General features: G+C 44.7%; 1 protein-coding gene across 2 annotated transcripts in view; it reads left to right on the plus strand.

The window, feature by feature from the left end:
- The window catches only part of SPRING1 (SREBF pathway regulator in golgi 1), a 105,495-nt gene extending 91,139 nt beyond the window's left edge, over positions 1 to 14,356 (plus strand). For both annotated transcript variants that reach the window (XM_069214514.1, XM_069214513.1), the window contains exon 6: positions 13,216 to 14,356. In XM_069214514.1, the coding sequence (XP_069070615.1) occupies positions 13,216 to 13,299 (84 nt within the window). In that variant the 3' untranslated portion in view covers positions 13,300 to 14,356. The remainder of the gene's footprint in view (positions 1 to 13,215) is intronic.
- The last annotated feature ends 327 nt before the right edge of the window (positions 14,357 to 14,683 follow it).

Here is a 14,683-nt window from a genome sequence, read left to right on the forward strand (position 1 = left end):
AATTGCTCCCATTTTAGCAATAACCCCTTTAGAAAGGTTTTCCTCTGTTCACAAATGCCGTCCTGGAGGTAAGTGACTTAAGCTGACGAAGGATATTGTAATGAGTTCCTCTGCCTCTATTGTGACTAGGTTGACATGCACAGTGAAGTATAAAGTTGATCCGTTTCTCATTCACTTGATCTTTACTATTCATGACACTGAATATCTTGTGTTTGTGCAAGTTTTAAGTTTCTGAAACACTATATTTGATTTTGAAAAGCTATACTTATTATAATTTAAGCACCTTTATTACTTTCTGAAAAAAAAGAAAAACTAAAAAAAGATCACTGTTCAGTGAGAGTGGCTAAAAACAAACGGTATATGTGAAACTAAACAGAAAAAATAGACAAATGGGTATTAAAGCCTTTAAAGATGCACACTGGCCATGCCATTACAAAAATCACAGCCAAGGCACTTACACAACAGTTAATCAATCAATCCAGTGGATTTAAATAGCACAACTAATCACCCAAGACTGTATCCGGGTGCTTGAGGGTCATGTGGTTCAGGTGACTCAGTCGAACAGGCACGTCTTGAGTGCCGTCCAGAATTCCAGTAGAAAGGTGGAGGACCGTAGGTGCAGAGGGAGGTCATTCCAGGATTTTGCTGCAAAATAGCAGAAGAAGCAAGCATCCTACGCTGTTGTTTTAGTGGATGTAGGGGGTGCAGGCAAGTGAGAAAGAGGCAAAGCATAGTAGTCTGGTAGGGTGGGCTAGTCCTTGGTTGTGCAGCACTTTGTAGGCGTGGATCATCAACTTGAATTGGCATCTCTTCTGTATGGGGAGCCAACTGAGTTTTCTGAGGTGGGAGGGTGATGTGGTTCCATCTGAGAGGTCGAGGATGAGTCTGGTAGCTGGGTTCTGTATGGTCTGGAGTCTCTGCAGAAGGTGTGTGGTGATCGTAGTGTGTGTTGCTGCAGTGTAATTGGCTGGTGATAAGGGCCTAAGTGACGGTACATCTGGTGTTCAGGGGGAGACATTTGAAGATCTTTCGTAACATGCAAGTGTGTACAAGCAGGAAGAAGCAACTGTGACCTGAGACTACATGGTCAGTTTGCTCTCTAGAATTATGCTGAGGTTTCTGGCGTGATCAGTTGGTTAGTGTGATGGTCCTAGTTCCGAGGGCCACCAGGAGTCATTCCAAGGCGTGGTGTTGTTGCCAAAGATCAGCACTTCCGTTTTGTCCATGTTGAGCTACAGTCTTTCATCCAATTGGCTACGCTTGTCATGCACCTGTGGAAGTTGTTTCTTGTGTTGGCAGGATCTTCTGAGAGCAAGAGGATGAGCTGGGTGTAGTGTGCGTAGGATATGATGTTTAGTCCATGAAATCTAACAGTGTTGGCTAAGGGAAGGTCATGTAGGTATTGAAGCGGGTGGGGCTGAGGGAGGATCTTTGAGGGACACCACAGATGGTGTTCTTGGGTTTGGAGGTGAATGAACGTAGGCAGACCTTCTGCATTCTTCCGGTGAGGACGGAGGCAATTCACTTGACTGCTTTTTTGTGGATACGGATGTGATGCACATTTCTGATCAGGCTGTGATGAGATACCATGCCAAAGGCTGCTGAGAGGTCAAGGAGGATCAGTCTCTGTTTCTCCCCCATCTAGGAGGGCGCTGTCATTGGTGACTGCGATCAAGGCAGTCTCCTTGCTGTAGTTGGCACCGAATCCAGATTGCAAGATGTCTAGGAGATGGTTCTTCTCCAGATAATTTGTGAGGTGTTGGTAATGTTTTTTTCCAGAACTTTGGCAAGGAAAGGGAGAAGGGATATGGGGTGGTACTTTTTGACTTTGCTCGGGTCGGCAGATGGTTTCTGAAGGAGTGGTTTGACCTGTGCATGTTTCCAGTCTTCGGGAAAGGTGGCAAGTGAGGAGTTGAAGAGGGTGGTAAGCTTGCTGCTGATCCTTCGGCTTCCCAGGTTGAAAATGTGGTGCAGGCAGGGGTCCGTCGGAGCTCCCGATTGAACAGACTTCATGATGATGATCGTGATAGTGTCCTGTGGGGGTGAGCTGGTCTCATGAGGTAAGTCGGTGGTCTGTGTTGGTTTTGGTGAGTGTGTGAGGAATTCTGACATCTTGGGCTGGGGTTCGAAGTTGTTATAGATGGTGTTGATCTTGTTTTGGAGAGTCTGCGAGTCTGTCGCATAGTTTGTGGGAGGGGTGATGCTGTTTTCTGTTGGCAAAGTCTCTGATGATGTTGAACAGCTCTTTGCTGTATTTAATGTGCTTGGCTGGGCTTTCCTCTTTGTCTTTCTCAGTATCCAATGGTAGAGGTTGAGGAAGGCCTTGAAGGTGGTCCTGTCTGAGGTGTCCTTGCTTGTGCTGCCATCTTTTGCTTCCAATTGCTTGCAGTGGCATTTTGCTGTTCTCAGATCTTTGGTGTACCATCTTGCCTGCTTGGTGGATCTCCTGTCTGCTGTTCTTGATGGGAACGATGATGGCGCAGTTGGTGATCCAGGAGTTAACTGCTTGGTCCAGGTTTGCTGCAGCATTATGGTGTGATTTGTTGAGGACGTCTGACAATAGACTCTCTAATACTTAGCTCCAGCTGCAGTTGGGGGGGGGGGGGGGTGGTCACTGGCTGGCTCAGTGGTGGAGGTGCGGGGGCTGGAGATGTTGAAGTGTAAGATGGAATGGTTGGTACAGGTGAGTAAGGTAACATGGCTGTACTTTACCCCATTTCTGGAGGTGAAGATGGGGGTCAAGGGTGTGTCCTGCTTTGTGGATAGGGTTGGTGACGAGTTGGGTGAGACTGATGTTATTCATGCTGTTGAGGCTGACGGTGTTGGTGTCATGGATGTCATTGAAGTGGAAATTCAGATCTCGGAGGAAGATGTACTCTTTGGAGTCAGTAGTGGGGTGTAGGAAAGTACCATCTTGCCTGGCATGTTACCCCCATTTTTCACTGTATATATGTTGTTTTAGTTGTATGTGTCACTGGGACCCTGGTAACCCAGGGCCCCAGTGCTCATAAGTGTGCCTGAATGTGTTACCTGTGTAGTGACTAACTGTCTCACTGAGGCTCTGCTAATCAGAACCTCAGTGGTTATGCTCTCTCATTTCTTTCCAAATTGTCACTGACAGGCTAGTGACCATTTTTACCAATTTACATTGGCTTACTGGAACACCCTTATAATTCCCTAGTATATGGTACTGAGGTACCCAGGGTATTGGGGTTCCAGGAGATCCCTATGGGCTGCAGCATTTCTTTTGCCACCCATAGGGAGCTCTGACAATTCTTACACAGGCCTGCCACTGCAGCCTGAGTGAAATAACGTCCACGTTATTTCACAGCCATTTTACACTGCACTTAAGTAACTTATAAGTCACCTATATGTCTAACCTTTACCTGGTAAAGGTTAGGTGCAAAGTTACTTAGTGTGAGGGCACCCTGGCACTAGCCAAGGTGCCCCCACATTGTTCAGAGCCAATTCACTGAACTTTGTGAGTGCGGGGACACCATTACACGCGTGCACTACATATAGGTCACTACCTATATGTAGCTTCACCATGGTAACTCCGAATATGGCCATGTAACATGTCTATGATCATGGAATTGCCCCCTCTATGCCATCCTGGCATTGTTGGTACAATTCCATGATCCCAGTGGTCTGTAGCACAGACCCTGGTACTGCCAGACTGCCCTTCCTGGGGTTTCACTGCAGCTGCTGCTGCTGCCAACCCCTCAGACAGGCAGCTGCCCTCCTGGGGTCCAGCCAGGCCTGGCCCAGGATGGCAGAACAAAGAACTTCCTCTGAGAGAGGGTGTGACACCCTCTCCCTTTGGAAAATGGTGTGAAGGCAGGGGAGGAGTAGCCTCCCCCAGCCTCTGGAAATGCTTAGTTGGGCACAGATGTGCCCAATTCTGCATAAGCCAGTCTACACCGGTTCAGGGACCCCTTAGCCCCTGCTCTGGCGCGAAACTGGACAAAGGAAAGGGGAGTGACCACTCCCCTGACCTGCACCTCCCCTGGGAGGTGTCCAGAGCTCCTCCAGTGTGCTCCAGACCTCTGCCATCTTGGAAACAGAGGTGCTGCTGGCACACTGGACTGCTCTGAGTGGCCAGTGCCACCAGGTGACGTCAGAGACTCCTGCTGATAGGCTCCTTCAGGTGTTAGTAGCCTTTCCTCTCTCCTAGGTAGCCAAACCCTCTTTTCTGGCTATTTAGGGTCTCTGTCTCTGGGGAAATTTTAGATAACGAATGCATGAGCTCAGCCGAGTTCCTCTGCATCTCTCTCTTCACCTTCTGATAAGGAATCGACCGCTGACCGCGCTGGAAGCCTGCAAACCTGCAACATAGTAGCAAAGACGACTACTGCAACTCTGTAACGCTGATCCTGCCGCCTTCTCGACTGTTTTCCTGCTTGTGCATGCTGTGGGGGTAGTCTGCCTCCTCTCTGCACCAGAAGCTCCGAAGAAATCTCCCGTGGGTCAACGGAATCTTCCCCCTGCAACCGCAGGCACCAAAAAGCTGCATCACCGGTCCCTTGGGTCTCCTCTCAGCACGACGAGCGAGGTCCCTCGAATCCAGCGACTCTGTCCAAGTGACCCCCACAGTCCAGTGACTCTTCAGCCCAAGTTTGGTGGAGGTAAGTCCTTGCCTCACCTCGCTGGGCTGCATTGCTGGGAACCGCGACTTTGCAGCTACTCCGGCCCCTGTGCACTTCCGGCGGAAATCCTTTGTGCACAGCCAAGCCTGGGTCCACGGCACTCTAACCTGCATTGCACGACTTTCTAAGTTGGTCTCCGGCGACGTGGGACTCCTTTGTGCAACTTCGGCGAGCACCGTTTCACGCATCCTCGTAGTGCCTGTTTCTGGCACTTCTCCGGGTGCTACCTGCTTCAGTGAGGGCTCTTTGTCTTGCTCGACGTCCCCTCTCTCTTCAGGTCCAATTTGCGACCTCCTGGTCCCTCCTGGGCCCCAGCAGCGTCCAAAAACGCCAAACGCACGATTTGCGTGTAGCAAGGCTTGTTGGCGTCCTTCCGGCGGGAAAACACTTCTGCACGACTCTCCAAGGCGAGAGGGATCCGTCCACCAAAGGGGAAGTCTCTAGCCCTTTTCGTTCCTGCAGAAACCTCAGCTTCTTCTGTCCACTCGAAGCTTCTTTGCACCCGCAGCTGGCATTTCCTGGGCATCTGCCCATCTACGACTTGCTTGTGACTTTTGGACTTGGTCCCCTTGTTCCACAGGTACCCTAGATTGGAAATCCACAGTTGTTGCATTGCTGGTTTGTGTCTTTCCTGCATTATTCCTCTAACACAACTCTTTTGTCCTTAGGGGAACTTTAGTGCACTTTGCACTCACTTTTCAGGGTCTTGGGGAGGGTTATTTCTCTAACTCTCACTATTTTCTAATAGTCCCAGCGACCCTCTACAAGGTCACATAGGTTTGGGGTCCATTCGTGGTTCGCATTCCACTTTTGGAGTATATGGTTTGTGTTGCCCCTATCCCTATGTGTCCCCATTGCATCCTATTGTAACTATACATTGTTTGCACTGTTTTCTAAGACTATAATGCATATTTTTGCTATTGTGTATATATATCTTGTGTATATTTCCTATCCTCTCACTGAGGGTACACTCTAAGATACTTTGGCATATTGTCATAAAAATAAAGTACCTTTATTTTTAGTATAACTGTGTATTGTGTTTTCTTATGATATTGTGCATATGACACTAAGTGGTACTGTGGTAGCTTCACACGTCTCCTAGTTCAGCCTAAGCTGCTCTGCTAAGCTACCATTATCTATCAGCCTAAGCTGCTAGACACCCTATACACTAATAAGGGATAACTGGGCCTGGTGCAAGGTGCAAGTACCCCTTGGTACTCACTACAAGCCAGTCCAGCCTCCTACATGGGGGGGCACTGAAGTCAGAGATGACAGTGCAGAACCTGGGGCCTGGTCCAGGTGGTCTGTAGGTGAGCCTCGCTGTGATGGTGATTTTTCCATCTTTGGGTTTGAAGTTCCATGGTCTGGATTGTGTCTTTTGTCTCAGTGGTGTACTGGACGTATTCTTTGTGGATGATAGTGATCCCTCCTCCGGGTTTGTTGGTGCATTTTTGGTGTGTGATCTTGTGTCCATTGGGTGTTTCTGTGGTGATGTTGGGTGAGTATGTGGATGTGAGCCACATGTTGGTGAGGAAAACTATGTCACCGGTAAGGGTGGCGACTAGGTCCCAGATCTCTGTGGCATGTTTGCAAGGGCGTGTGCTGAGGAGGAGGCAGACAAGTAGCTTGGAAATAGGAACGGTTGGTTGGTTGGTTGGATGGTTCATGTGGTGGATGGCGTGTTGGTGGGTGATCTGATAGAGAAGAAGCAGTAGGTGCAGAAGAAAGGCCATACCGTGGATTGCCGGGAGGTGGATCTTTGGTTCAGGGCTCTGAGTTAGACTGTGGTGCAACTATGCTGGGTGCAGGCAGGTGCAGTCTTCCTTGCCTTTGGCGTGTCAGTGGCACAGCTGACCCAGTGCCTTCATTAAATAGGTCCTGAGAAGAGGGAGGGGCGCTGGGTGGAGGTGGGCAGGGCAAGCATGAGGCAGGAAACACAATGGCAAAACAAGCAGAAGGAAAAGGAGGAAGAAAAAAGGACTAAAAAAACTAGACGCAGGCACAAAAAGGGAAAGGCAATAAGGGAAAAGAAAAATGCACACTAAGGCGAAGAAGGAAAAACCAAAGCAGAAGGAGGGCAAGAATGGCTAATCGGGGGCCAACAGCAAGAAAGAGCTGGGCCTGGGACCTGCACCTCTGCTCCTCCACAGTGAGGATCCTGTAACACTGCATTTTTTCTTCAAAAGTGTAAAGAAAATGAACAACTACAGTTGTCAAGGTCTAATTTTTCTTAGCCATTTTCAGTCATTCAGCTTATTTCTTTGTGCTAAGTTATTCATTTGCTTTTTGTGATCAGCCCTTCCCTCAACAGGAAACATTGTGAAAATGGCACTTTTTCTCTCCTTTGCCTGCCAGAAAGCAATGTTGTATAATAGTGGTCCCTTCTGTAAGAAAAATATTGAATAAGGATACGGGCACGATCCTGAAAGATCATTAGGACTCCCCCATTAATTAGAAAGTAACATTGAAGACCTTCATCTTTCTGCTGCTAAAGTTCAGTAGGAGATAAAAGCCTAAGTGAGATAATGGATTCATTTCAGCACTGATGACTGCCACTTTGGAACTCATTATTAAAAACTCAAGAAAAAACACAATTGTAAATCATGTCATGAACAACATTCCTGCTTGACATCAATGTACTCTATGTATGTGGCCGTAGGCAGCCGCTGATGGCGACGCTCACAGAAATTTGAGCTCACTCTCAGGGCTTCAGGTTAACTAGCAGAAGTCCTGGTTCTTTACCACGCTGGCAGCTCAGAGCCCTCCTATGGAATTGGGAGAGTTGATATGGAAGCCTTGATGTCTACAATATCTGGGAGCACGCATTTACCATGATCCTGAAGATCTATTGGAAGGCAATATAGGAACAGCCGTTAGCAAACTTTAAAAAGCATTGAGTTCTTGAAATCTCCCCCGTTGTCAGTGGCAGATCGAGTTGCCCTATTAAATAAGGTTGCCCTCCCCCATTCGCCTTATTACTTTTTGGTACTTCCGGTCTGGATACCCCGGACACTGTTCTGGGAACTTGAGTCACAGGTAACAACTTTTCTTTAGTGCTCAGGTCGCAGCCTTCCATAAATTGCAGAAGCTGGTGGGGGATGGCAGGCCGGTGACCCCTGATTTTAAATTGTACTATTTTGCTGCCCAACTGCAGTGGCTGACGCAATGGATGGCAGGGAGACTTAACCCTGGGTGAGAACTGGGACCAGTGGTGCCCAATCTGCACACCCTGGACAGAAATATCCTCAGAGTCCATCAGCGCCTACTGCCATGGAATTTAGAGTGCTACAAAGATGCTGGCTCAAATGCCTGGAGAAAATACAAGTGAAGATCCCATATACTGTGGACTGGCAGCTGCTGGAGGGTCTGCTGCATCGGGGCAACTGAAAAGGGCTGGCGATGTGCATGACTGCTGATACAGGGACCATTTGAGATTTATTTGTAGGGGGGTGCTCACCTCCCATTCGAGGAGTTCCTCTCTGGCTCTGATTTCCCACAGGGCCACTTCATCCTACAAAGAGCAGTGACTACCACAGTCTGAAAGTGCTGGGCATTGGTCTGAACCTCCCCAGACTAAGAGTTGACAGTATTTGATTGCCTCATTGTAAACATTCAAAGCATTCACATGTTTGTATGGAACAATCTGGGGAAGGGAAGGCATGTTACTGCCCTTGAGCACACTCAAAACCAGTTGGGAACAGGACCTGGGTATCCAGAGGAGGACTGAGTACACAATAGTTGATGGGATGCCCAGGATCTCTACAAGCACTGGATTCAAATTGATCGGTTTCTCCGTGCTGCATAGGGTGTACCTCACACCCTTTAGGATTAATAATTATGCAGTAGAGGAGGCACACTGTCCACGATGTGGCGTAAGGGGGGTTGGGGGGGGGGGGACAGTTTTATACATATGTTCTGGAGGGGCCTGATGCTCATGGACTATTGAAGGGACATCACTGGCACTCAGATAGTTGAAAGAGAGAGAGCGAGAGAAACAAAGGTCCCATGTACCCCAGAGCGCTACCCCTTAAGTTGGTGCCAAAACACTCCTAAAACTAAGATCACATGTAAGTTCCAAGACCTGTCATTTCTTCTAGCAAAGAGAGCTTACTAGACAATGGAAGGCCCTTAGAGGTCCCAGAGTAACGATTGTAGAAGACATCAGGAGAGATGGGAGTGGGGGGACGCCGTGAGATCTGGCATGGTCTGGGTTCAGTGGATATAGCACATGCCCTAAAAGCTCACAACCTCCACCTCCCCCTCACCCTCATGTCTCTGAGATTGACGCCTATTTCCCCGATGTCTGATTTCTACACTACATGCTCTTTTGATCAATGCGAGATGAAAAGGGGATGAGATTGGCTCTGAACCTTGTACGCGTCCTGTAGGCTTGTAGTTGATAAAGGGGGGGGGGCACTGTTGAGCAGATAAAGTTTCTGGAATATATTTGAGAGTCGCTGAACTATAGGGGATGGTTTTGGGAGGGAGAAGGGTAATAAGACTAAAATGGTTTTGTAATGGTTACGAGAATAAATTACAGAATTGTGTTTCAATGCTTGTCCATTATACCATGTAAAAACCAATAAAAGTTTGTTTAAAAGTATATCAATGTGCTCTATGTAGTGGGTTTGGCGTCATGTTTTCCATCAAAATTGATGCAACTAATGTCAAATAGAAACCTTGACATACTTTCTGGCAGTGTCAACATTAAGGCATACAACGTCTTGGAAATCCGCAGTGATAGGACTATCATATATGACATAAAGCCATAAAATGTCAAGACATTCTACGTCAGAGCCATAGCCATCAAAGTACATTTCATTGGCTGCTTGGGCAGCTAGCTGAAGTTATTTCATCCATTCCTAAGAGGCTGCTTTTCTGATTTCTCCAGAGTAAGATTTGCTGCATGAAGTATCTGGGCCATAGATTTTACCAGCAGCTATGCTGCACAAGAGCAAAGCTGCTGCTGTGTCAAAACGTCTGGCCTAGAGGATAATTAAATCAATAATTAGTTTGTATCAACATGAATGAAACCCATTACAGGCTCTAGGTACAGATATAGCAGTTTTATCACCATCAGTTCCTCATGCAGTACCAGTTAGATGAACTAACTAATGAATTAAGGTTTCACGTTCGAACAAGACCTTTGTGTTATCACTCCACCTAATGCAAACCAATTCAGTCCTTCAGTTAGGCGTTGTTGGCAGTTAAATCTAGTTCTAACAAAGTTGATGGAAGCTACACACCCACTTTTCACTAATTGTGACCACATGTGTACATGGATGACTGCTTCTAGACCATCTATATCCAGCTGGGTTGTCTCATTTATGTTTCTATGCTCCCAAAACCAAACGGTACCTTCAGATGAAATGAATAATTACTCAAGTAAAGATGTTTCCTTTGCTCATGCTCAAATATTCACATTGCAGATATTTGCTAACTGGCAATTTACTCCAGCATAGATGGACAGGTGGGACAAACGTTCTGCTGTATTCGGTTTGAATTAAAAAAAAAAAATGAATGTAGTCTTTATTCTCGGGTTCTCTTTAGCCTAATTCATGCTCATTAGGGGTAACTTGCCATTTTCTTCTCATGTGTTTATGAATGTCAGTCAAGATCCATTGATGGAGCAGGTCGAATTCCTTACATTTCTAGATCTCCATTATCTGAATCTTCACTGGACTTGTGAAGAATCCTCTCCATTTTTCAGGAATCTGTAAGAATACATGGAAATGGTCCTATGGAAGAGCACTCACATTTGAGGACTTCAAAATGATCTGGCTTTCAACTGCTTCGGCTGTGCCTTCTGGAAAAGTTAGGTCAGCCTAAACCTTATGAAGAAAGTGGACTATTGAATGTTTCTTATTTTATTGGCTGCTCGTTTGTCTTTTAATTTCTCTTTTTTTTTTTTACGTATTTAGTTATTAGTCTCCATTAATAATTTATTTTAAAAGCAAAAGCAAATGGGCCAAAATAATCCTAGGCATAGTTCGTTTACATATGTAAAGTGATAATGTTCCAGGATCTGGCACAGACCAGGATAATCAATATGCATGCATTTAGTGAACAGTCCCTTTATAATTGCACTTAAGTAACTTTTCATTCTCTTCAAGGCCCATATTTTAAACTAAATATCTTCTTGCTGTTCTAGTGTACATCAATCTTGTCAACCTCTGAGAGAGCTACAGGTTGCTTAGATACATCTGATTCTTCTATAACTGTAGATGAAACCTGAAGATCGGGAGGGACAGGCCTACAGAGCAATGGAGTAGATGGGATGAGAATCTCTTTATTGTGCATAATCCAGGAACACACTTTTGAAAATGCACATCATATTGAAAATTAGGTTTTACATGAAAACGTGTCTACATTAACCGCATTGTTTTGTAAACATACTCCAATTGTCCTATTCAATCACAATAAAGTACATTTGATTGAAAACACCACCCTATCAATGTTTTTAGGGGAAAAACAAGGAAGATGCTGACAATGCCACTTAAAGTACTCTCGATGCTGCACTATACCATCATACTTAGGGTCAGGGGAGTGGGGACTTGGGGTGGGGGGATTGGATCAGTCAGTTTTTTGGGAAGGACGAGAGGGTGTTTCCAGGTCACTGAGCAAGGATCTCTAAACACTGCTCCCTTTTATAAAGTTCTTGTCTGAGTGGAAACTGTTTCCTGCAAAATAGAGGCACTTTTCTTAATTACTCAAGTGCTTACCTCTTAATCTGTGCTCCTAATCACCATATCAGCACGTTTGACAGGTGTGCTTCCTTCAGGGGGCATATATCCATTAAGCACAACGATGATGCGTTTTCTGCTTTCCAGATTTTTATACCATTAAGGACTGTAACATTTGTGAAGCAGTGTCTTAATAAACACTGATGAAAACTTAAAGGAGTTCACCTTCGAGCCAAGCTTGGAGATTTTGAAAGGCCTTGGGATGCAGCTTCTGTAGTGTTCTCTTCATCAGGGGTAGTGCAGCACTTCAGTCCTACTTGCCTACCAAATCAAAGGGCAGGTTACACAATCCCAGTGTATCAGCTTACAGACCTCTGTACCTCTTACCAATGGTCGACATCAAGGCATCGTTCATTAATAGTCCGTGCTTGTTTTACATGGCAGAAGAAGTCTTAAATATTCATTCTTAAAACTTCCAAAGTTATTCCACTTTGGAAAGTCGGTACATGTCTTGCCTATATATTTTGCGAAGAGGCCTTCCATGTCACTAAAACATAAGCCACAGTCAGTAAGGTTGGGCCAGACAAGCTCTTTCCTCCCCAACCTACACGGAAAAGCCTAGTATCAAGTGGGATTTGTAAGCATACCAAGCTCACCAGTAGTAATAGAGGTGAAGGAACCAGATCAAAGGGAATAAAATGGATGATGACTAATTAAGAATACATTCAAGGCTCTTAAGCTTGGTCTCTTATTTACCAATATTCAGTCTGTGAAATTGTTGACTTCTATACTTATGTTATTGGCTTTTCTGCACTGAGAAAGATCTAAGAATGGCACTGTTTATGGATGTGTATTTATCCTTTGGTCCATGTGACTATGGTACTAAGAGCTTTATTACAGTATTAATGCAGCTTGTAGATAAGGTGAAATAAACCTTTGAGGTAGTGTTTCCAAAACTAGGGGTCTCGACCCACTGGTGGGTCCCAAGTCAATTTTTGGTTGGTCGCAAAAGTTCTACCGATAAATATGTGTCTTAACATTCTGTATTTATGCCACATTTGCTGCGCTTCAGAAACAGGTCAAATGTCAGGCTGTGTCTTCTGACAGGTGTTTTTTTAACATTGGGATTGGTGTTTACAAACGTCTCTCACTTTGAGGTCAGACAAATAAAAGTTGAGTGAATTCTGTGACAATCTGGGGTACAGAAAGTGTGTAAGGATAGGCTGTAGGATGTCATTTTTGTAATACACAAAGTGTAAATACGTCTAAAATAACTGTATGTATTCAGCAGTTGGGAAAGAAAAAATGAAGCACATTTTTATAATTCTGAAGTGTAATGCAAACAAAAACTTTAATAGGATCAAAATAAATCCAGACACTTTCCTTAGTAACACACAAATATTCTCTGAAACCTACTTTCCACACATCTTTTCTGTGCTGCATAATTCTATCAATAATCAATTTAGTGGTAATTTCAATGGAAAATGTGCTGTCTGTAAATGACAGTGTGCTACTGCAGAATGCCTTAGTTACTTTAAAAAAATCACCCTCTTCATTACTATTAATGCTAGGTGGGTTGTGAAAGTTTATCGTTCTGCAAATTGGGATGTGGATCTAAAAGGTTTGGGAAGCAGTGCTTTAAAGAAAGGGTGACGAGATAGAAGGGGCGACTTAAATAGAAGCATGCCTGCCAGTCATCACTACTTAACGCTTCTTCATGATGCATAATGTTTCTGCTCTGTGGGGCCTTAGTCCCTGCATAATTGATTATCCCTGGTACTAAGTCTGCTCCTATGCTGTGCAACAACTTTTTTACAGGTATTTAACTGCTTTTTGTGCAGTTGTTACAATTTTGTTTCTTATTACTGATTTCATTTATTTAACAGAGCGTTCAACATGAGAACACTTACCGGGACCCATTGGCCAAGTACTGCTATGGGGAAAATCCGCCAGAGCTGCTGCCCATTTGACAATATTGTCTGAGTGGAAGGTTTGAAGATGGACTGGGATGTCGCGGGATTCCACACTGGCAGTGGGGCACTGCACCATATTCCTCAGGACAGACCAGACTGCACTGCCCTTCGGATGGGCAAGGGCCATGTTTTCGTAGGATGCATGAGGCTTCTGTTCTCCATTTGTTTGGACATGTTTTCCGTGAATGGTTCTGGGCTGCGAAACTTTGAAATCCGAGAAAACAATGGATAGACTTGTACATCTTTTTGCATAAACTCTGGTTTGAAATGGAGTGTTTACATAATGCAGCTTGGTTTTATCAACTCCGGTCTACCTGCGAACGCCAGAGCCATTGAAGCAATTTGTCTCTGGCACCCTTCAGGAATAACTAATATCCATTTTGAGTTGCGTAAAAATAATCACCAACCTTAACTGTTAATGGGGAATCTAATAAGAAGCTACAAATGAGACATTTTATCATGAACTCTGTAAGGATGATGCAGGGATGAATAACAACGAACACCTGCATGCACCCCGCCTATTTGCAATGAACAGCAATGACGAAATTTGCACGTTATCTTGCAATGATATAATATTGAGAAGTCACCTTTGAACACCGTGTTGTTTTTTTTTTTAACATCTAAAATGTCAAATCCTTTGCTTGAGCAGCCATATGTGAATCTGTTGTCTTCTGAATGACAAAGCACTTTTGTTTTTTGTTTTTCATTAGGGGACTCTATGGAATATTATTCAGGGACTTAGAAATATATGTGTGGTGTTTTTTTAATTTTTTTCTAGACCACGATCATGCGTGAAAACACAAGACATGGTCTACAGATCTATTTATAATGTTTATTTCGGAGGTTTGGTTTCAAAGTATGGGTGCTCTCTGTAGGTGGACACTACACACTCTAAGAAATGGAAATGGTGGCCGAGGGGATAGAAACCCCTCCCCCCCACCCCCCCACATTGGGTAATACTTTTAGGTTTACTTTTTTTTTTTTTTTTTTTTTTTAAATTAAGAGCGCCCAAATAACTTAATCAACGTTAACAAAATAAAAAAATATGTTTAGGAACAAGTAGTTTGTGTTATTTGTTCAGTTTAAGTACCTCAGTATTGTGCCTTTAGTTTACATGTTTGCTCTTTAATATCTATTAAGGAAATCGCTTCTTAGTAGGGTCATTTGCAAAAAGGCATCCAAAAATTAAAATGTGCACTGTCACAAAACCTGAGCTCAGTGCTCTTCCCTGACTTCAAATCTTCTGTTTTTTTCTTCCAGGAGATGCTTATCAATAGTCCTAAGCACTGAATAGTCCTGCCGGGGCCCCGGAGCACTTCTTAAATATTATGATATATATATATATATATCCTGTACGTAGTACATGCCATGCATATCACCT

The sequence above is a fragment of the Pleurodeles waltl genome, chromosome 11 (genome assembly GCF_031143425.1).
Source record: "Pleurodeles waltl isolate 20211129_DDA chromosome 11, aPleWal1.hap1.20221129, whole genome shotgun sequence".
NCBI classification, from domain to species: Eukaryota; Metazoa; Chordata; class Amphibia; order Caudata; family Salamandridae; genus Pleurodeles; species Pleurodeles waltl.